Genomic DNA, 22,881 nt, shown 5'->3' with positions numbered 1-22,881 from the left:
GCGATAGTGTGCACACATGGCGCCATATCTCCGTCTCCCAAGATCATTGTCTACATTGTCTCGCTCGCGCACGTCTCACTCGTACTCAACACAACGTCTCACGTCGTCTCACACGCGTCTCGCGTTGTCTCACACATGCCTCACGTTATGTCTCACACGTCTCACTGTTTGGTCTCAACAGTCTCACATCCATGTCCTCACACGCGTCTTCGCATTGTCTCACACCTGCCTCACGTTGCTTCACAGTGCTCACGTATGTCTCACCCACGTTCACATTGTCTTCACACCATGCCCTCACGTTGTCTCACACGTCTCCCAAACGGTTAACTGTTTGGTCTCAAGCACACGTCTCACTTGTCTCACACATCTCACGTTTGTCTAACACAAACGTCTCACGTTGTCTCACACGCGTCTCGCGTTGTCTCACAGACGTCTCCCACCGTTTCTCACACACGTCTCACGTTGTCTCACACGCGTCTCACACTGTCTCCACACACGTCATCTCACGTTGTCGCAAACAACGTCTCACGTTGTCTCACCACGACGTCTCACTTTCTCACACACGCTCTCACGTTTTCTCACAACGTCTAAACGTCGTCGCAACACACGCTCTCACGTCGTCTCACGTTGTCTAACACACGTCTCACGTTGTCTCAACGCACTCTCACGTTGTCTCACACGCGTCTCCGTTGTCTCACAAACGTCTCACATTGATCTCACACACGTCTCGCCCGTTGTCTCACAGCGTCTCCGTTGTCTCACACACGTCTCACGTTGTCTCACAACGTCTTCACCGATCGTCGCACACAGTCTCCAGTTGTCTCACGACGCGTCTCACGTATGTTCACACACGTCTCACATTGTTCTCACAACGCGATCTCGCGATTGTCTTCACACGCGTCTCACGTTGTCTCACACACGGTCTCACTTGTCTCACACACGATCTCACGTCGTCGCACACCACGTCTCACGTGTCTAGCAACGTTTCACAAGCATCTCACACGCGTCTCGCGTGGCACACGCGTTTCACACGCCGCTCACGTTGTCACACGCGTCTCACAACGTTTCACGTTGTCACACGGTCTCACAACACATCTCACACGGTTATCACGTATGTCACACGCGTTTCACACACAATCTCAACTGCGTCTCACGTTGTCACAAGCATCTACACGCGTATTACGTTGTCACATGCATCTCACAACAATCTCAACGCGTCTTACGTTGTACACGCATCTCACACAGCGTCTTACGTTGTCACGGAGTTGCTCGTCACACACATCTCACACGCGTCTCACAAATTCACGTTGTCACACGGTGCTCACACAATCTCAGCGCGTCTCACGTTGTACACGTATCTCACAATCTCACGTTGTCACACCGTCTCACACATCTCAAGACGCGATATCACTAGTTGTCACACGCCGTCTCACACGGCTGCACGTTGTCACACTCCGTCTCACACACATCTCACTGCATGCTCACATGCGATTCACCTTGTCTCCAGTCTACAACGCGTCTACGTTGTCTCACGCAGTCTCACACACTCTCACACGCGTCTCACTTTCACAACGCGCTCTCACACACATCTCCACGGTTCCACGCGTCTCACGTATGTCACCGCGTCTAAGCGTCTCACGTTGTTCTCACACACATCTCACCACACGTCTCACACGCGCTCTCGCACGGTCTCACGTGCTCACACGCGTTCACACACATCTCACACGAGTCTCACGTGATGTCTCCCACACATCTCACACACGTCTCGCACGTGTCTCACGTTGTCCAGCATCTCCGTTGTTCACACGATTCACACGCGTTTTCGCGTTGTCACACGCGTCTCACACAGTCTCACATGCGTCTCACACAGTACTCGCACGAGCGTCTCAAACACATCTCACACGCGTCTCAACTTGTCTCAACACGCGTCTCACACACATCTCACACGAGTCCCGTTTCGCGGTTGTCACACGCGCTCCAACGTCTACCACGCGTCTCACACACGTCTCGCACGCGTCTCACGTTGTCACACGCGTCTCACGCACATCTCACACACGTCTCACATCGCGTCTTCACCGTTGTCAACAGCTCTCACACACGTATCACACGCGTCTCTCGATCTCGAGTGAATGCCGCACTTGTTGAGAAAACGCGGCCGGCACGCAGACTGTCATGTCAGCGGACGTTCGCCGACGATGGAGACTACTCCGTCGCAAGGTGCTCAACAAACATGTGAGTGTGCAGGTGGCAGGACGCACATCTTCGCCAGGAGGTCGACCGAAATGCCGTGGCAGGGCATAATAAAAATATTGTTTAGTTTGGTCTCACAACGACCGACTCACAAAAGCGGCGATCAAAAAGTTGTTTTAGTGTCTTCCATTCTTTTTTTTTTACGAATTGTATCACTGTACATTATATATTTACTGTTGCAATACGTATATGTATAAGCAAAAACAACATTTAACATAAAAGGTTATCTCACACAATACAGCACACCGAGCAGGTAGACACCATGCTGAATTTGTAAAAGACCCCTAAAAAAAATAGAAAAAGCCTACTACCTACACCTTTTAGCTGAGTCGGAGTGAGGCGCAACAAATTTTTTTTTCATTGTGCCAGGCTTTGTCTTATCACGGGGCCGATCGCGCCCAAGCACCCGTAAACATAACCCATCTCCGGTAACCGGCTTAGTCACGGGGCTTTTTTCGTGTCCGTCAATTTGGAGATTTAGCTTTTATTACGTAATTCATCAGTTTAAAACAGGCCCCGTCGAGTAGGATGACGAGCCTTTTTTTCAGCCCGTAGTTTTCTCAGCGACGAAGCAGGTGAGAACCTGCTGGAGTGAAGCGGGTATAGAGGGGGGGCAGAAGGCGAGAGGAGGAGAAGATGTATTATGGAGTTCAACTATGTCAATAAATTTAATTCGTTTCAGAATTATGGATTAGCATTAGCAAACCTATGCATTTTGCGAAAGGTTATACATGAGGAATTCGCAAAAACAATGTTTAAATTTGCCGGAGATTACCGCAATGCCGCATTTTGAATTTCAAATATGGACGCCTTAGAATACTATATTTGGCCGTATTTTGCTCTATCACCTAAAACTTTTTTAAAATATGCTAATCCTATGTTAATTAGGGACAGATCCATCGAAAGTATTGAGAATTAATGTTATGGAGAACATCATACAAGAATCAAAGATTTTAACTTTTGCAAAAATCTGTCTTTATATGCAGATAGTGCTAATGAAATACATCATATCATGTTTATAATTGTGTAACAGGCAGTTAATACACGTCAAGATGGTGCAATCATTCATGTCCTCTTAGAAGGATGAACGTATAGCTAGTAAACGACCGCAACATAACTGCAGTCTGAACATACATCACATGTTTAGAATATGGCATTTAGAGTTCATCTTCACTGTCTGTGAATGTCATAGCCGGACAATTACTAGTCAATCGGTTTTCCAGTCGTTCACAAAGCAAAGTCGGTGCAAGGTTAAGTCATTTCTTTCTACATGGCAGCACCTCTGCGTTTGAGAAATTAGCTTTACAATGAATCTCACTACTCGACATAGCCTGTGGGCTGGATAGAACTTTATGTCAGAGTGGTGTAGGTAGTATGTACTTTGTTCTCCTGATGCGGTAGCCATGTTTGAGTGCGTCAAACAATGTTGCCCAATGAGGTGGCCTAAGGCACCAACTCTTTACTCATGTCTCGCACACGTTCGATTAGGCCTCATCAAGGGCACATCGTTGTTGCGAGGCAATTTGTTACTTTTCTGCCAGATTTTCGCAAACATATGCCAATTAGGTCAGGATACTTGCCATCTGAATCCTTTTGGCCAGTACGTTAAGATACAAAGGCTGGCCAATATGTCTTCACCTCCTGCTTTAGATCGTATGTCCTCTGGTAGCTTTCATTATGCTTTGACTAGTCTTTTCAGCTTGAGTGTAGGTTGAAACATTTCGTTTTACTACTCCTGAGAATTCGACCGACTTGTCTGCCCCAGTGAACTGCCTTGGATCAGGTAATGCTGTTGCCTTAATTGTCTCTTCCTAGCCTGCTCTCAGTGAGGCCCCCTCCACAATACCTAGAATACATGGCCATCGATGTGTTATTTGCAGAGTTGTCATGAGCGGCAACAGCCAGAACTTAGGACGTCGTTCTGTGGCGTGAAGAAGACCTACGCTGCTGTTAGAGATAACGTCTGCGGATGCGGTCTGCTAGCTGATCATCATGTGTCACAGTCTCGTGGTTGTTTGGGTCAAACTGCATGCCTCTGCCGTTGTTATAGTAATGGCCGATGCTGACGTGAATGCATTAGTAGGGGAGTTATGCCGTATATTCCAGTGTTGCTCAGAAGCGGTATATATGCTTTCGTCTTTTCGTGAGATAGAAACTGGCCCATTGGTATATGTTTTGATCCGACGTTGTATCATATGCAATCTGGATATTGAACAAGCCGTCTTGCCTTTGTGTCGTTTCTCTCTGGTTTTCTGCTTTAATGAGTCTGCCTTGTATGTGTCGAATACAAGATAGTTCAGTCGATCTGCTGTCATGTTTATTCATAAGTGGTCGTTAGAATGAATGACCAGATCTTTGACTGATATAGCATTGTCGCTGGCTATTCTTTTTCATCTTCTTGACGAGCACCAATTCCAATCAACAACAGCAATTTCATAGATGGTGATGTAGAGGACGTTCCTGTATTCAGCATATTCATTAGGCCTGTTCTGTTGCTTCTGCTGCTTGTGCATCAGCATGAGTTCTGTCGTATTTACCAATGTTGTCAAGTAGGGATAAGCTTTGCTTTCGTCCAGCTTAACATGGTAGGATGAACGTCGGATTGCAAACATGCTTTGGCGGGTAAGAGTGAATCGTAAAGATAAGCTTCAATCGCATGGCTTTGATCGATGTCACGGCTTGATCTGGCTAGTACATCAACGACCGTATAGATCTTCCGTTTCGTTTCGGATCTACTGACTGGTCACGGATCTTTACGTTTGCTTCTTGTTTCCTGACAGTACATCTGTTGTATCTGCTTCTTGACTTGTGCCCACAAGATGAACATCTCCATTAATGCCGTTCTGCACACGCTTAATCCACATACAGCTTCTCCCAGTGTCGTCGATATCAGGATCTGCTGAGCACTCTCTTGTGGGACATATGCATGTGTGATGAAAGTTGTAGAGCTGAGTACACCTTCTAGCAGCGAAGGGATTGCGTGCAACTCAGATATGGCACTATTGCGATCAACGTTGTCATGCGTTTTCTCACAGCACCTTGGTTGAACATATGATGCTCTTGCTGGCATTGTTTACCGCAAGATTGATTGCGGCCCTTGAATTCAGTGAAAGACGTAACATATCAGAGTGGCAGAAAGAACCGTTGACGAGCGTTGAATTATTGGAATTGCCAAATTAACCAGAATTAATCTTCATCATCCTGTTGAGTATCGTTCATATGGCGTGGTCTGCTCCAATCGCAGATAAATGGGATCGTACTCTTGGTCCCACAGATATGTTCCGTCTTGTAGTTCACTCCGTTTTCTGGATGGCCTTGTCTTCAACTCATGCAAGTCTGCAATGTTAACTTGCGCCAGAGGCCGCTTGTATTTTATTACGAAGTTTTTTCCAGGGGGGGGCGGGGCGGGGAAAAAGGGGGGAATTAACTTGCTTAGTGACCTCACCAGCTTGAAGGTGGGAGAAACGACGATTGGAATTCCTGGATGCCTCAACAAAAGTAGCACAATGATTTTTCAACCGCGTGTGATGTAAGCTTCATCAAGACTTGAACATTCATTTGCTGGATTGTCTGCGCTTCCAACATTTTCAGCTGTTGAATGACGTCGTCAGTTAGTGAGGTTGTAGTAGTCGTCATTCGTCTTGTCACGCTTTAGGATTTGGGGCCTTTCTGTCAAGCTGCTGAATTTTGCCACAAGCTTCCTGCACATTATATGCTGCTTCTACGCAAATGCTTTAAGGTTGGGCTTTTCTGTGAAAACTGATTCAGGATCAAGTTCATGATAGAGCATATAAGTTGGAGTGTGCACGAAGACGCTCTCTTGATAGTTAGCGCACTTGAGGATCTGTCTGCGTTGTGCAGAAGCCGATATACGTCAAGACTCAATCCAACGCATCATCTATCCCTGAGTTTTCTGATGGACGATCAGAGCTCTCGCGCAAGCCATCCACAGCATGTAGCTCCACCAGGTCTACGGGGAAACTGCTTCTTTCAGCATCAAGTCTTGAATCCAGTAACTGCAACTGCCTTCTCGTCGAAGTTGCAGTCGAACGAAATCACTGTCGGGTATTCTTCACCAGCACGCACCAAGATCTTCAATTCGGATGCTTGGCCCAGTAATCACAGTCAGCTCAGGCTTATTAAGCGAACGAGTAAGGCAAGCACAAATTTTTTTTAGGGGCATAGTGAGAAATCACCCTTGAATTTTCTCTAAAATGGCAAGCACAGAGCATTTTAAAAGGCACCAAGCAACTTCAAAAATTAGGAGAGCCAATGGCACTTTTTGTAAAATAAAGAAAACTCATAACAAATTAATATTACATCAACATGGTCTGTTTTTAATGTACAAAACATATATAGCACCATGTAGCTACACCGTAACACCGACCTGTACCCCCCTTGCATAATGGAAGTATACCGAGTAACAAGATTTTACATTCCCGGTATCCCAGGAGCGAAATAATTAATCCGATGCTGTTTATTATTCCCTCCTGCCCCGACTATCGGTTTTAAGCTATTCATTGCACTACAGCACGACACGCGCACGTTTAGAGTTGACTCGACTAAAACGAAACTAGAGCAGTAGATTAAAGGCACCGACGGCACTTACACAAAAGGGCAAGCATGGAACTGCCGTCAGGATCGGGTTGGATTTCAGCGTGCAGTATCGGCAGATGGAGTAGCAGCCCGACGCCAATTGCGTCGGTGCGATCGGTTAATTCGAGCCCTGTCAGCATGGTAGGCCCACTTATGTATCCCACTTCTGGCAGCAGTGGTAGTCGCGACAGTGCGTCAGACATTAGGCCAGCTTGACACAAAGTGATTTGAACCCTGCCCACCTGGATGTGCTCTCTGTTTCATTCTCTTTTGGATCTAGATAGAGCAGAAGCTTTATGATCCAACTAACGTGGCAGTTTATATGTTGCGAAACGCATATATATTGCTATATATTAATGGATTTTTGTATTGTTTTTTCAAGTAAAAAAAAAACAAATATTTCTGAAAAAAATAACAAGTGTTACAGTTAGATTCTTTATAGTCACCAATGGATTCCTGTCTGAAAAAACATAGGATTAGCATATTTTAAAAATTGTTTAGGGTATTAAAGGCAGAAACGGCAAATATGTATTTATGGCGCGCCATTTGAAAATCAAAAGATCGGCGGCCATGCACCGTATCTCCGCAAATGTAAACATTGTTTTTCGGATTCCTCATGCCTATGACCTTTCCAAAAAATGTAGGTTGGTACATCTACCATATTTCTGAACGAAAAAACATAGTGAAACACTGACTATATGGGAGTGCTTATTAAACACTTTGGAGGTTCCAGCGGCCGATGCACCGAGGTAAGAATACACGGAGCGATGAGCCGATTCGCTCGTCAAAACTCGAAATCGCTACCCGTGAGGCTCAAATAGCCTCCCTAAAATTTTCGACGAGAGCTATTTTTCACAGACTTGAAAAAAGCTCCCGTTGAAAAAAAACGTAATTTTTCCTGGATGCACCCTAACGGGCTGCGATGCATTTTCACAATGGCTGGGGGAGGGACAAACCAGATGGCCATATTTCTGGGACAGCAGTGGCGAGAGGAGTGAGGATGGATGCCTGTGACAATGTTGGGAAGTTGAGTGGGACGTTGTTGATTTCTTCTATGATACTGTGCATTGTAGTTACACCCACGAGTATTTAGAAATGAATAATTTAGAGCTTAGAGATAATCAAGTCAAAGCTATATTGTTTACCGATACAATCCCTTACTACGCTTGCGCGGTCCTACCAGGCGCGTTCGTGCTGCGGTCGTGAGTCGTATGCGAGATTAAACCTACTGTGCCCTCACGCACAGGGCAGTGCTAATGAGCGATTGGCGGTTGTCACTTCGCAACGGCTCTCTCATGTGGTACTGTAAATACGTACAACATAAGGTTGCGCGAACAGAGCATGAGTTCCCGCTGGTCCGAAGATCCAAACTCGGCACTACTGTTTAGCTGGGGGTATGCAGGAGCGACTAGATGCGAGGAGAAAGGAAATTACGAGAGAAGGAAGGCGCGTGTGGCACTGGACGTGCGGTTGCTTTGTGTATTCCGATCGTATGTATTAGAATAAGTCGTCATATAATATACACGACGTCTTCGCACCGGCACTGTCTAAACAGAAGCATTACGGACGTGTACGAGTAGGCTGTATCGTAACACTGATGCTGCGTTTACACTATCGATTTTTTTCAGCATAAATCGTACGCATTTTCAAGCGATTTCCATTCACAATCGCTGAAATTCGATTGTGTTGGAGTCGGGTCGCGCAGTCCAAGTCGCCGATGTTGAGAATAGAGCGTATTCTAATTCTCAACTCGGCCTAGACTACTCACCGACTCCAAACAAATACGAATTTCAGAGCGATTGTGTTGGAATGCACTTGAAGATCGTGTACGATTTGCGTGACAAAAATCTATAGGCGTAAACGCAGCATTACGCTCAGGAACGGCTACGTCTGAGTTTATATAAAATATTGTATATAATCTTAAAGAGTATTTTAGTTGTAGTGATATAATTTTATGAACCAATATTTTAAGTGATATCTATGTCTTACCATGGGACATATAATATTATTGTAAATATCATCAATTTCAGCTCTATACTGCCTGATGATATCGTGTTTGCAAAATTTATTTTAATTGTAACGTTGTTATTGTTAATACTAGTTTTGCAATAAACCTATTATCTATCTATCTATCTATCTACGTCTGTCTGCTACGTTACAGCTGCTGATTGATGAGGACGACAAGTTCTTCAAGCTGCTGGAGCTGCTGGGAGTCTACCAGGAGAAGGGCAGTGTGTTGGTGTTCGTCGACAAGCAGGAGAACGCAGGTGAGTGAGGGAAACGCACGTCTGCCTCCTCACACGATCTCACTCACACCCAGGGCCATAATAAAAATATAGTTTGTTGGCCCTCACCCGACCGACCCGCCAAAAAAGGGCCGACTCAAAAAAATTTATTGATTTTTTTTTCTTTTCTTTTTAACAAATTGTATCACTGTACATTATATAAATCTGTAGGCAATACATTATATGTACCAAGCAAAAGAAACATTCAAGATAAAAGGTATCTCCACACAAGCACACTCGAGCATGTAGACACCATGTTGAATTTGTTAAAAGACCCCCCTACAAAAAAGCCTACCTACCTACCTACCCAAACTTTTCAGCCAGGGTCGGGTGAGGTCAAACAAAGATTTTTTTAATTGTGGCCTGAGTGAAATGCACGTCCCCCTCCTCATACGATCTCACATCAGGTGTGTGTGTGCACCTGCTCGCAGACACGCACGCATGTGTGTACGAGTGCAGGTGTCAAACTCCATGACAGATGGCGCTCTCGCTCAATTCACCACTGCCACAAGTAGATTTCCGTTACAATTTGTAACGCTTTTTTACTACACGTTTTACAGCAATCACGTTACCTGTATCCTATGTAATAAGATTTGGACTAATAAAAGTTGCAAAGATATAAAAAATTCGCCCGTTATTTCATGAAAAATTTGATAAAATAGTGATACGAAATAGTATGCGAATTGTGCGCCCAGTTACCTCTTTCAAATCATACGCTGTTTTCGAATCTCCATTCGCTGGATTTCCCCGGAGCTCCGCCCACTTTAAAAATAGTGCTAGCATTGTGGCAGTGGTATCCTGAGTGTACGAAGGGGCACTGCATGCAGTTTGTACAGGTGTGTGTCCACATCAGACTGCTTCAGCAAACTTTCCTCAGCTATCATTTAAAAATGACTTGATTTGGGTAATAGGATCATGTCCCAAAGGTGTATAATGTTAGGTGTATAAATCCTTTATGTACTGTTATTCTGCTCTGCCTAATTTCTATGTGCACTCGTGCCTCTCCCTGAACAGTGGCGCCATCTTCTGTTGTTAGTTAACATAACATGGATATCTATGGAGATTCTGCTGAAGTACCTAATTAAATTTGGGTGTTGCTTGAACATGGGCGTCGAAGGAGGGTGCCGTTACGTGGCAGCACTAGTCACTTCGTACGCTTCAAAGTCCAAATCTTCCATAGAAAGATTCCACAGTCATACTTCCAGGCTAGACATGGCCTTATTTCCCTAACCCTAAACCTAATCCTAACTCTAACCCTAACCCTAACCTTGACCCTAACCCTAATCCTAACACAAGTGCAGCCACATCACGTTACCCTCCTTCGACGCCCGTGTTCTAGCAAATCCCATAAAATTTGAGCTTACCCATGTCTGTGCCTGCACGGTGGCGCCATCTCCTGGTGTTAAAGTAATTATTTCAAACGGTCATCTTCACTGTTCTCATATCTTTCTGTCCACTACAATATTTACTGGTATTGCTCACATAACAGCAAGTGTCTAAAGTAATGCTAACATGTCTCAGAACACTCGTACATCGTTATTTTCACACAAAAATTCAAGATTGAAATCGGTTTGTTTACATCGTGTTGATGCGGTTACGTGATGATGCCACTTGTTTCTCGCGAGACCCTGTCCCTGTGCCTTTACACATTAACTCGAATTCAGCAAAAGAGATACTGTACCAGTCTAGAACCATTTCTTTGCTCAATGAAATGCACTTTTATCTGGTGGTTGCCGCTGGTGGAATTATCACTATATGAAAGAATGTGGCTGCATTATTTGCTATTTTATATATCATAACAGCATAAACCCATGGTAATTTTGACACTGAAGTAATCGGTAACATGTTTGCTATTATATGGGACTATATTTCACTATACTGTTTCTTCGATTGTGCAGTTATTTATGAAATAATTCGTTTAATTGACGCGACATGAATATCTCTATAGATATTCTGCTGAAGGACCTAATGAAAGCTTCGTACCCATGCTTGTCCCTGCATGGTGGCATCGACCAGTTCGACCGAGACAGCACCATCATTGACTTCAAGAATGGAAACATCAGCCTGTTGGTGAGTGTGTGGTAATCCACTTTCTGTATCTGTGATGGCTGGGGGAAGAATGTGGCAACCCTTGGTGGTACATCATAAAAAGATGACGTCGAAAATGTTTGGTAGGGCCAGGGGGGAAGGCCTAGAAGATTCACGTAATTAATTTGTTAATAATTGATGATTTATTTCTTAGGTAATCCTTGTGTTATATGTGCGATCGAGTGCATACTGGCAGGTCGGTTTGGAATTCCGCTTTGTGGTCAGCTCTTTAACGTTTGTTGTCTTTCTTTCCTGCTAGGTGGCGACGTCTGTCGCAGCGCGTGGCTTGGACGTGAAGCAACTAGTGCTGGTGGTGAATTACGATTGTCCGAATCACTATGAGGATTACGTCCACCGATGTGGGTGAGTGCACGCACAGACCACGCATTAATAATAATAAAATTTTATTAATTTAAAAACCGTACATTTGTAACAGATATAACATGAGCTAGCAAGCTCCTCACCGTCTGTTAAAAGCCGCCCTTAATATTACTGGAGACGGGTCAACCATTTTACTTGGTCATCCGAGCCACGGGAGATTCACAGTCTCCAATGTTGAAAGCCAGGTTTTTACACCTTGAGAAAATTCACTGCACCGGCCGGGGTTTGAACTCAGCCTTGGAGTGAGAGGTGGACAATATACGTGGCCTAACCACTGGACCACCGAGCACTCTGTATAACTGCATTACTGCATTACTGCATTAACATCAATGCATTACTGCATTACTGCATTAACATCAATGCATTACTGATGTCGATGTGCTCATTCATTGCAACATTAACGTACTGCACCCTTAAACACATGCGAGCTATGTTAACTATATATTTAACAATACAAATATACACATTGATCGGTACACGCTATTGTTTTGCGTCCAAATTTTGCTCAACACGTACTTGTATTTCATGTCAAAATTTCATTTAAACACATACTCTTGTTTTTCATCTCGGCATTCAAAATTCTATTCGACGTGTACTACATTGTTCTGCTTCGGAGATTCGCTTAACACGTGTTCTCGTTCTCTGCGTCTAGGCGGACGGGCCGGGCTGGCAACAAGGGCTCGGCCTACACGTTCATCACTCCGGACCAGGAACGATACGTCGGAGATATCCTGAGAGCGCTCGAGTTATCCGGCGCACCCATGCCGGATGAACTCATGGAGATGTCCTCGACCTACAAGGACAGGATGAAGTCGGTGAGGTTTCGCCACGCTCGCCGGTTAGAAATTAAGGGTAGAAATTAACTTTTGAACAAGGGAGTCCAATGGACTCCCTGCCCTCAAAAAGAGGCTTAGGTCTGGAAGCTTTCAAAAACTAAAGATATTAACAAATAACGCGCTGTGCCTTATTCAGCTCAACCTTGACAGCTCCAAGCGCCTGAAAGCCTTATTTGCCATGGATCGTCGGGTCCGGCTTTACGTCGCGTCCGCTCCAGTTTCAACATTTGGCTTAACTGGTTCACGAATAAAACTTTCAGGAACCGTTTGACCCCACTATGTTCTGGAAATTCGGGTATAAGTTGTTAACTGCTATTGTTTCCAATATGTAACGTCCTATTTTGGAGGGCCGGGCCCAGGCGACGTTACTTTTCGAAAGCCTACGGCAATTTTTTCCAAAAAAATGGCGGAATTTGCGCATTAGTCAGTTCAGGTACAAACGGATTTTGCCCTTATTTTTGGGCATTGAATGAATAAGGCTAGGGCCGTTATTGATATTTAAAAAAAAAAAAAAATTATGCAAAAAGTTAGGTAGCCGTTTTGCCCAATATTTAAAGCATATTCTATATAGGACACGCCAAGATTAAAACAAACCCAGATCTGTTGGCTGTCCACCACTCGTCTGCGTTCGCTTTTACAGAGGTTCATTGGACAATAAAATCTTGTAATGCGCCAAAATTGCGGTATTTCCGCTTTCCACCCTGCCGATTAAAAAACGGCGCTCTATATTAAGAGCTTAAAAGTTTTACAAATTTCACTTGTCGGAGCGCATCATAAAAACCCTTTTTATTTCAAACTCGGCATCCGCTAAGGGAACAATCAAAGGCGGGTATAGGCGCATCTTACCGCCTCACAAATTTGAATTTTATTTTGGTTTATTTAAAATTATTATTGCCCCCGATATACAGATTGGGCGGGCCCCAACCGCTGTGGTTTACGCCAGGGGAAAAAAAATCATAGGAAGCTAAACAATTTTCCATGCCAAACCAAATTAACTTTGACAAAAGTTGTGTTTATGGGCAGGGAAAAACACACCATTTGTTCACGTGGTATATAGGCAGCTACGTTGGAAATAAGCTCGGCTTTTAGGCGGGCAGTGCCTAAAATCTGGAATAATTACTAAAAAACGATATTACAATGGCGATTCAATTTAGGGCTGTAACGCCATCCACTCGCCACATCTCAGGGACTTGCACATCTCAAACATTTAATTTGCACATAAAAAAAATTACACCAATAATAATTATCCAGATATATTTAATGGAGTTCTCCCAATATATATTCTTTCGTTTCCCATACATGTAGGGTCGATGGTTGCCTCAATTAAAAACTGAAACTTTCTTCTTCACTCACGCATTTGTGTCCTTTTTTTGTGGTGAGTTTACAAAGTGTCAATTGGACACTTTAATTAAGGATTCATGTGGTTGCAAAACGTCTGCCAAATTTTATCTTTGGGGACAAAATCGCTGGGCAAAAAAATCGGCAATTTTCCGCCGAGGGCCGCTGGCTTACAAACACAAACTAGTAGTATAGCAAGAATTTTTTCAGGGAGTTTCACACGCTTTACTTCCTTTCTGCCATATGCTCAAAATCAGAGGAGGTCAAACAAGTAAATCAGGAGTATTTGACTTCGCGACTCGCGTTATTTCCGCGACCCCTGGCGGCTTTATAAATTTCGCTTCGATTATGTCTTTGTTCTGTGAGCGTGTGTTACTTTTTCGCATTGAATTTTCCATTTTAATTTTCACTGTGCGCGCCGCAAAATTGATTACAAAAAAAATTGCAAGCGGGACGTTTGAGTTATGTAAAATTGGTTAGTAAGCTGGCGGGACTTGTAATTTTACCTCCGCCAAGGGCGTTAGGCAGGAGGTTATGTTTTCACCGGCGTTGTGGTTTGTTTGGTTTGTGCGTGCTACAGCCTAACTGAAAAAAAAGTTATGCGACGGAGTTGTCATTAAATTTCAGATAAGTCAGAAATGGCGGCTAACTAAAATTTGATTTACAATTTTTTGGTTGGTTGATTCCTGATCCCAATTATATTATTTAATTAATTAATTAATAAAAATTTTCACAGTGAGATAATTGAGCTGCCTTGGCGGAGGTCTGTGCTCTCCGAGTGCTCTAGTTATTTTTGGAATTGCACATAATAACTTATGAAAAAATTGTTGCTGTACTAAGCGACGAAGAAGTTGTCATTCCTCACCCACCTAGCCTTAGGGATAGAACTAACATGCCGAAAAACGACATATTTTTTTGCGTACACATGTACATGTGTGTGTGTGTGTGTGTGTGTAATTGTGTATTACGTCTACATTTCTACCCCTGGGCATGTATGTGTATGCGTGTGTTTGGCAGTACATGTGTTAATCCAGCGCATCACTTGACCTTGCAGGAAGGAAAGAAGAGGGGGGGGGGGGCGGGCGTTTTCAAAGTAGCGGTGAAGTGCTTGTTCGGCGCGCCAATGGCTAAATGGACGGGAAACCGAACACCAGATGGCGACAGAGAGGAAGAAACTGCAGAAGGCTGCTCTCGGCCTGCAGGATTCCGACGAGGAGGACGCAGTCGATGTAGGCGCCACCTATAGTCGTTTGTGTGAACCTTTGCTCTGTCTTTAATGATGTTACTGCTCCAATATCATGCACATCTTATATACAGGGATGAGATTTTCGCCGCCAGAATCCGCGGGGAAAATCCGCGGGATTTGGGACCAGTTCCCAGGGGGTCGATTTGTGGGAAAAAAACGTCTAATTCGTGCAGGAAAAATGGGGGGGCGGTTAACATGAAAAAACATTTAAATTTATAACCTCAAAATACGAGCGCCGCCACCTGAACTGTAGCCTGTTAGGAGGTGTAGGGACAGTTAGAACTGGCAGCGAAGTATACAGTGGTAATTGTTTTGTGGTGGACCAGCAAAAAGGAAAAATCACCTCGTTCACAGGCCCTGCAGTAGAGGGGCCGAACATTTGAGGCTAGCTGACTTCACGTAAACGACCATGCCTGGCCCTTTGGGGGCCGGGTTTCCAACATGTTGCTGTTGGTTGCATGTTGTGCTGCAGGAACTATGCACTGATTGTTCATTTCAACGATTGTTGCTTGTGTTTTTTTCATTCAAATCTCGTCGCAGCAAGGCAGCTTATGTCTGAGTAAAACAATGCAAGCGAGGGGTGGTAACAGAAAAATATCATTATGTCTAGACATTTAATAAAAAAACTTGCCCTATTTTCAGCCCCCTGATTTCCTATTCATAGTTCGTTTGTTCCTTTTGACAACTTGAAAAAGTGATTCAAGAGTCTCCTATAATGTGTACAGAATAGCTTAGAATGCACCAAATTGCACCATTCTTTTAAAAAAATTTAGGGGGAGCATGCCCCCGGAGCCCCCTAGCATGGCGATGACCTACGGTCCTCGCATTGCTCGCTCCTCTGTTTGCTAATTTCAATTTCAGCTGAAAATTAAATTCTCCGATCTCATCCCTGTATATAAGCGGCGACATGAAAACATGGTTGGTACTACGGTGCCAAGAAGAGAGCCTTGTATGTGGTGCCACCCGCCAGTGAAAACTGTGAATCTCTTCACTAGCCCACTAGGCCAGTAGCCCAGTAGGGCACCCAAAAATTATATTATACTACATGTGCCAAGTTACCATTAATATAATAAATCTGTCCGTGAAATCAACTTAGCTGTGGCAACGTGAAAGACGGGTTTCAGCGACGGCAGCGCCATCTAGCGCTCGGCGCTCGCTTATTTCTGTGACGTTCACTTGTTTTCTCATGTGTTTCAGATCGACCAGCAGATTGAGGACATGTTCGCTAGCAAGAAGACTGTCAAAGACATCACCGTCACCGTCAAAAACCAGAACTCGCAGTCAGGAGTCACGGTGGCGCCACCTGCCCAGCCGTCCGGTAAGCACCTGTCACCATGGACGTGAATATTCGCCGAACCAGCCAGCGCTGCTATACACAGGCATGAGAATTTCTCGCGGATTCGCGGATTGCCTCATTTTGGTCATTCTTGAGATCGATGCAAAAAAAACTAATAAAAATTTGAGGGGGAGTAAGGTGTATTTTTCTTGTCAAAATGGATGCCATTTTTAATATAAACCTCATGTTAGGAAAAGTATGTCAAATTTCACACACAAGTAACGGAACTCCAGATAAATACCATGTAATGTAAAGGGTTTTTACCTAATTCTTACAGGTACGGAAACTCTGTGACAACGGTTCATAGAAAATGACAAGACTTTGAATCGTTAGTCATGAAATTGGTCTTTTACTAAGAACAGCATAGACTTACAATTTCCACCAGGATGCATGGAAATGGCCTATCTGCACTTCCAAATTTCCACTCAACACTCCAACATTTCCTGGGGCCATGGCGCCAGACCCCCCTAGCAGGACAGTGTGCGACGCAAACCGAAGGCACGAATTGAAATGTTTCCTCCAAAAACATCTCAACCTGGGTCCTGTTGTTAGAAACAAAATTAGTCTTAACATTAGTCTTAGCAGCATTAACTTTTTCTCTTCGTTCGACACCGTCGACAGAAACGCTGCGAAGTTACCTGAATGAAAAATCGTAGCAGATTTCCTCGTAAGAATACGAAACAAAGTGCTGTCGACGGTCTACGAAAAAATTTTAGTGTTAAGACTAATGTTAAGACTAATTTTGTTAGCTCATCTGACATACGACATAGTCGGATGCAGCTTGTAGAATCGCATGAGCGTGCGTCCGGCCGTCCGTCCGTCCGTGCGTGCGTCAACAGTTGGGCACAAATCGAAACGGCTCGACGTACGGATTTGAAAGTCGAAGGTCAAAGGTCAATAGGGCACAGGGCAGATTTTAGACATTTTCTGAGGACATTGGAAAACTTTTTTGTTTCAGCATTGACCTAACATTTTTATGGCTTTATTGATGCGAAGAGTAAGTGTCGGATAACCTTTTGACCCTCAAGACAGTGTTCTCATATTCATGGCACATCCATAATCTGGAAACCCAATATGCCCTGATAGCCAAACGGCTACAGCACAGGATTACGGCTCAAAGGTCCTTGGATCGAATCCCATCAGATTTTTTATTATTTACCTGTTTTCTGTATTTATCTTTATCCATTTAACTATTTCTTTCCAATTAAGGAAAATATTTACATGATTTATTTACAACAATTAATTTTTCATAACAACAAATAATTTTTACAACAATTTCATAACAACAAATAATTTTTACAACAATTTCATAACAACAAATAATTTGTACAACAATTAATTTATCTATATTTTTTAATAGGGTTAGGGTTAGGGTCACAATGCACCATGAAACAGGAGTTTCAGGCACGCGATTTGTATCAACCAATGGGATTTGGGAGGTATGCAGAAGGTGCTAAAAATGATGTGTAAAGCACTGCGTATCTGCATATCTGCGCCGTAACAAAAGGTGTCACTGACGCACCGACTTAAATGTAGTTTATAACCCGTAGCAAAGACCTCAGATGAGCCCACGACGCTGCTGCGGCTCTTGTTTCTGACAACTGGGCCCCTGTTTCTCATGCCTGTCATTGTTGTTGCACCTCGGCGACCAGCAAGAAGCTTGGAGATGGCGAAGCGCATGGCAACGCGCATCACATGGAAAAGAACCTCGCGTGAACCAGCCCTAGGACATGACGGCAGCAGCATAGCTATCGGCGTGAATGGGGACGCATAGCAGCGACCATCCGTCCTGTGATGAAAGAGTGAGCGGACAGGAGGAGGGAGGAGGGGGACGCATTGCGGCCCACCGTCTCTTGAGTGAACGGAGTGAGGGAGAGAGGGACAGGAGGAGGAGGAGGAGGGGGGACGCATCGCGGGACCGCCGTCTTCTGTGAGTGAACGATGTGAGGGAAGAGAGGATGGGAGGAGGGTTGGAAAAAGGGAGTTATTGATAGTGGGGATGCATTGGCGGACCCACCGTCTCTGTGAAGTGGAAGAAGGAGGAGAGAGGGAGGGGAGGATTGGGGGCGAACATCGCAGTGAATCCCGTCACCGTCTCTGTGAGGATGAAGGAGTGAGGAGAGGAGGACAGGAGAGGGGAGGAGGGGGACGCATCCGCAGGGACCCACCGTCTCTGTGAGTGAACGAGTGAGGGAGAGAGGAGGGGAGGAGGTGGGGAGAAAGGAGGTTAGGATGAGTGGGGGGATGCATTGCAGGACCCACCGTCTCTGTGAGTGAAGGAGTGAGGGAGAGAGGGAGAGGAGGGGAGAGAAAGGATTAGGATGAAGCGGGGGATCATTGCCAGGACGGCCACCAGTCCCTGTCGAGATGATCGCGGTGAGGGAGAGAGGAGAGGAGGAGGAGAAAGGAGTTATGTGAGTGATGGGGATGCATTGCGAGGACCCATCCGTCTCTGTGGTGAGAGGAGTGAGGGAGAGAGGAGGGGAGGAGGGGGAGAACATTCGCAAGGAACCACCCGTCTCTGTGAGGGAGAAGGATGTAGGAGGAGGCAGGGGGGAGAACATCGAAGACCCATACGTCTCTGTGAGGGATAGAAGGATGAGGAGAGAGGAGTGGAGGAGGGAGAGGTTGGGTGAGAGAAAGGAGATTATGATAGGTAGCAGAGATGCAAACGCACTCTAACGATTTATCCGTATTTTTAAGAATTTCTATTCCTTTTGCACCACTACGACGAGTTTGTATCAAACTACGAATTTCACTGTGATCGAAAAAAACAATTTTTTTGTTAATTATTGTCATTTTTTGTCAATTTATTGTCATTTTTGACCCTCAGAATGTATGAAATTGCATCTCAGAATCAAAAATTTTTCCGGGGGGCATGCCGGACCCCCCTAGCAAACTCGGGTCACTGCGTGACCCTCGAACTACTATTTTGATGGCCAGAAACTACAGATTGCTTCAAATATGTGTTGGCATCTCTGAGTGAGGGACGCATTGCAGGACCCACCGTCTCTGTGAGTGAAGAAGTGAGGGAGAGAGGGGAGGAGGGGGAGAGAAAGGAGGTTATGATGAGAGGGGGGATGCATTGCTGGACCCACCCGTCTCTGTGAGTGAAGGAGCGAGGGAGAGAGGGAGAGGAGGGGAGGAGGGGGGAGAACATCGCAGGACCCACCGTCTCTGTGAGTGAAGGAGTGAGGGAGAGAGGGGAGGAGGGGGAGAGAAAGGAGGTTATGATGAGCGGGGGACGCATTGCAGGACCCACCGTCTCTGAGGAAAGGAGGTTATGATGAGGAGGGGGTGAGGATGCACTGGGCATAACTATAGCAACTCTTATGTATTAATGGGTGGCAGGTGTGGTGGGGATGAAGAAGAGGAGCGGAGGAGTTAGAGGTGGTAACTATGGTAACGGTCGTATCCGTGTGTGTGTGTGGCAGGCATGGTTGGGATCAGGAGACGATGAAGCGGCAGAGGTGGTAACTATGGTAACGGTCGTATCCACATGTGGCAGGCATGGTTGGGATCAGGAGACGATGAAGAGGCAGAGGTGGTAACTATGGTAACGATCGTATCCGTGTGTGTCGCAGGCGAAGTCGATTGCGCAGCAGATGGCCGACCGCATTCACGCGAAGCTCAACTACACGAAGACGGAGGAGAAGCCGGAGGCTGAGGAGCAGACGGAAACGCTGAAGAGATACGAGCTGGAGTTGGAGATCAACGACTTCCCACAGACCTGCCGCTGGAGGGTAACCTCTAAGGTCAGTGCATGCATCTTTTACCTGTAGATTTCTCGTTACTTAGGCCTAAGGTAAACGTGCACTGGCGACCAGGGGCCGCTGTTGTCAGTAACCGCAATTAAACATTATGACTCATAACTCATTAAATAAGTTCATTCGGTTGGTAGATAATAGAGCTATCTTGGTTAATTTTTACTCGACCGTGTTGATTCAAAACGTACTGCTGACGTTTCGCCTCCTATCAGGAGGATTTCTCAAAGCTGACCGAAGTTATCAGATTTGATTAGGACTCATGTTGCATGACTCACGACAGACATCATTCTAACTACTCAACACTTACCTTAATCACTTTACTAGTACAGAACATACTGAAGTTTTTTTTTGTATATATTTTTTCTTCATGTTGTATAGCATTGTATTGTACTGTCTGTATCAGTCAGAAATTTCATCAATTGAACTACTCAACACTATTGCATTTATCAGATTTTTTATCCATGAAAAAACCCGTTGTCAGTATTTGTATCTGAATTACATGCAATAAAGATTTAATAATAATAATAATGTTTGTATTCATCGCCGCGGTTACAGGAGGCGTTGGAGCAGATCTGTGAGTACTCAGAGGCGGGCATCACGGTGAGAGGCACCTACTGCCTGCCGAACAAGGACCCGCCCGCCGCAGAGAGGAAGCTCTATCTGGCCATCGAAAGCACGAACGAGCGCTCGCTGGCCGTCGCCAAGGCCGAGGTGACGCGTCTCATCAAGGAGGAGCTCGTTAGACTGGTGAGCGCGCTCGTTAACGCTTTAGCAGGGTAAAAAATAGTGGGAGCGACGAGCGATTCGCTCTTCAAACCTCCGAAATCGCTCACGTGAGGCTCAAAATAGCTCCGACAAATTTTTGACGTGAGCTATTTTTTCCACAGACTTGAAAAAGAGCTCCCGTGAAAAAAAAGTACATTTTTTTCCTGCGCTTTAGCGACTAATAAATATGACTAGTTTACCGATGGTCACTAACGCAACTGGTCGTCGTACCATACCGCACGCTGCACGCTCGTTAGTGTAACGATGTTATATTAATGCCAGTGAAAGTTAATAGGCGACAGGCGTGCATATTCGTAAAGGTGATAGGGGGGCCTGATTATTAGCCAGCCGCGTAGCGTCCTACTGCAATATGTGAGGATACAGGCGATATAAGTGGATGCGGCTGTGGATATACGTGCAATAAGTGCGATGTAAGTGGAGGCGATAAGTGGTGGCTTGGTAAGTCACTTTAGTGACTATAAGCAATTAAATTAGTTCACCGACGGACACGAACGCAACTCGTCGTCCAATATGCGTGTAATTGTGTTGTGAGTGCGACGCCAAGAGTAAAAAGCCACACTAAAATCAGGGAATGTGAACACATTTACAAGCCTCTGTCTACCTGTGATTTATCATGTGTAGCTCGATCATATCCCAACTTAAATACAAAAGGTACCTTAACCAGCTGCATCCCTAATCATTTTGACCATATATAATAGCAATCCAGACACATACTCCAATACGCCTGAATCACCATTACAAACATATACATCAATAGAATATATCGTATACATCCACGATGCGCACCAATTTGTGTCGGCGTCGCATATTTGTTATTTCTGCTGCAGCTATTCATTTTCCTAATGTTTTTTATATGTTAGGTTTTGGTGTTGTTTTGTACTCATTCTGGCGTGTTCTCGTGTTTCAGCAAAATTCCTACCAGTACCAACCGGCTCAGAAGAACCGCTACAAAGTGTTGTAGTGTTGTCATGGTTACCGGAGGACGTCTACTTCGTGTACCACACCGATGTGTATATATATATATATGTGGTCATAACATGAAGATATGATATGCGATACTTTAACTTCTGAGCATCTCATTAGTTAAATAGTGGAATAATTGTCAAGTAAAAATCTGTCAAGTTTGCCGTCTACCCAATCTCTCTCATCTTCTTCCTTTGCCACTTCCTCTTGGTCTCTCTTCATCCTTAATTGTTTGACCCTATCTATATATTATGTGCGAGATTATTTAGTTGGAGCGCGGTTGTACTTGGTTGGATAAAACCTAAATGAATGCAACGCCTGTGAATGAACCTCGTCGTTGCGAATCGTGCGAAACAATAGAGCGTGTCTATCTAGCCGACTGTGTCGTCGCGCAGTAGCGTGCGCGTTTCCCGTGTTTCTCAACATTTGCACCTACATGAAAGTCGCGCGCCTCGTGTGCAGCGTGTCTTTAGCACTTGACTATCACTAACGATCTCGCCTAGCGCAGACTTGCGACTTTTTCATGCAACTCGGCTGCGATTCTAGAATCGCAGTCGAAATTGCTGTGAAATCTACATGTCTGCGGGAGCGTGCAACTGCAACTCGTAGCGATTCTGGTCGCTTGCAACGAGTTGAAAAGAAATCAAACTGATTTGATTTTCAGCAACTCGTCGCTCCCAATTGCTCCGAAATCGCTTCGAAATCGCTTGCATGCGCACGCACGGTGAAGCGTGCGACCGATCACATGCGGTTTCAGGTTGCAGCGACGAGCAACGAAAAGTCGCAAGTCTGCGCTAGGCTTTACGATGTCGCACGACGGACATCACCAGCACGCGTCTGTAATCCCGTGTTCTGTTGTGGATATGGTCGTTATGTATGAGCGTGATTATACGGTGATCACAACAACGAGATGAAGCTGAATGGAGTGATTGGTCTCTATCTCTCTCTCTCTCTCTCTCTCTCTCTCTCTCTCTCTCTCTCTCTCTCTTAGATGAAGCTGAATGGAGTG

General features: G+C 45.0%; 2 protein-coding genes across 2 annotated transcripts in view; both read left to right on the top strand.

The window, feature by feature from the left end:
* Positions 1-16,332, top strand: part of LOC106811255 (probable ATP-dependent RNA helicase DDX46) — a 40,911-nt gene extending 24,579 nt beyond the window's left edge. The window contains exons 13-18 of the mRNA XM_014814812.1: positions 9,008-9,113; positions 11,080-11,201; positions 11,479-11,582; positions 12,253-12,415; positions 14,829-15,003; positions 16,218-16,332. Of these exons, the coding sequence (XP_014670298.1) occupies positions 9,008-9,113; positions 11,080-11,201; positions 11,479-11,582; positions 12,253-12,415; positions 14,829-15,003; positions 16,218-16,234 (687 nt within the window). The 3' untranslated portion in view covers positions 16,235-16,332. The remainder of the gene's footprint in view (positions 1-9,007; positions 9,114-11,079; positions 11,202-11,478; positions 11,583-12,252; positions 12,416-14,828; positions 15,004-16,217) is intronic.
* A 3,009-nt stretch (positions 16,333-19,341) lies between these two features.
* Positions 19,342-22,441, top strand: LOC106811258 (probable ATP-dependent RNA helicase DDX46). Its single transcript, XM_014814818.1, has 4 exons — positions 19,342-19,370; positions 19,941-20,111; positions 20,679-20,870; positions 21,817-22,441. The coding sequence occupies exons 2-4, from the start codon at positions 19,962-19,964 to the stop codon at positions 21,868-21,870; spliced, it is 396 nt and encodes a 131-aa protein (XP_014670304.1). The 5' UTR covers positions 19,342-19,370; positions 19,941-19,961; the 3' UTR covers positions 21,871-22,441.
* Positions 22,442-22,881: the final 440 nt, after the last annotated feature.

The sequence above is a fragment of the Priapulus caudatus genome, unplaced genomic scaffold (assembly GCF_000485595.1).
Source record: "Priapulus caudatus unplaced genomic scaffold, Priapulus_caudatus-5.0.1 Scaffold520, whole genome shotgun sequence".
NCBI lineage: Eukaryota > Metazoa > Priapulida > Priapulimorpha > Priapulimorphida > Priapulidae > Priapulus > Priapulus caudatus.
The sequence above is the reverse complement of the archived record's forward strand: the minus strand, read 5'-3'. Positions and strand labels throughout refer to the sequence as shown.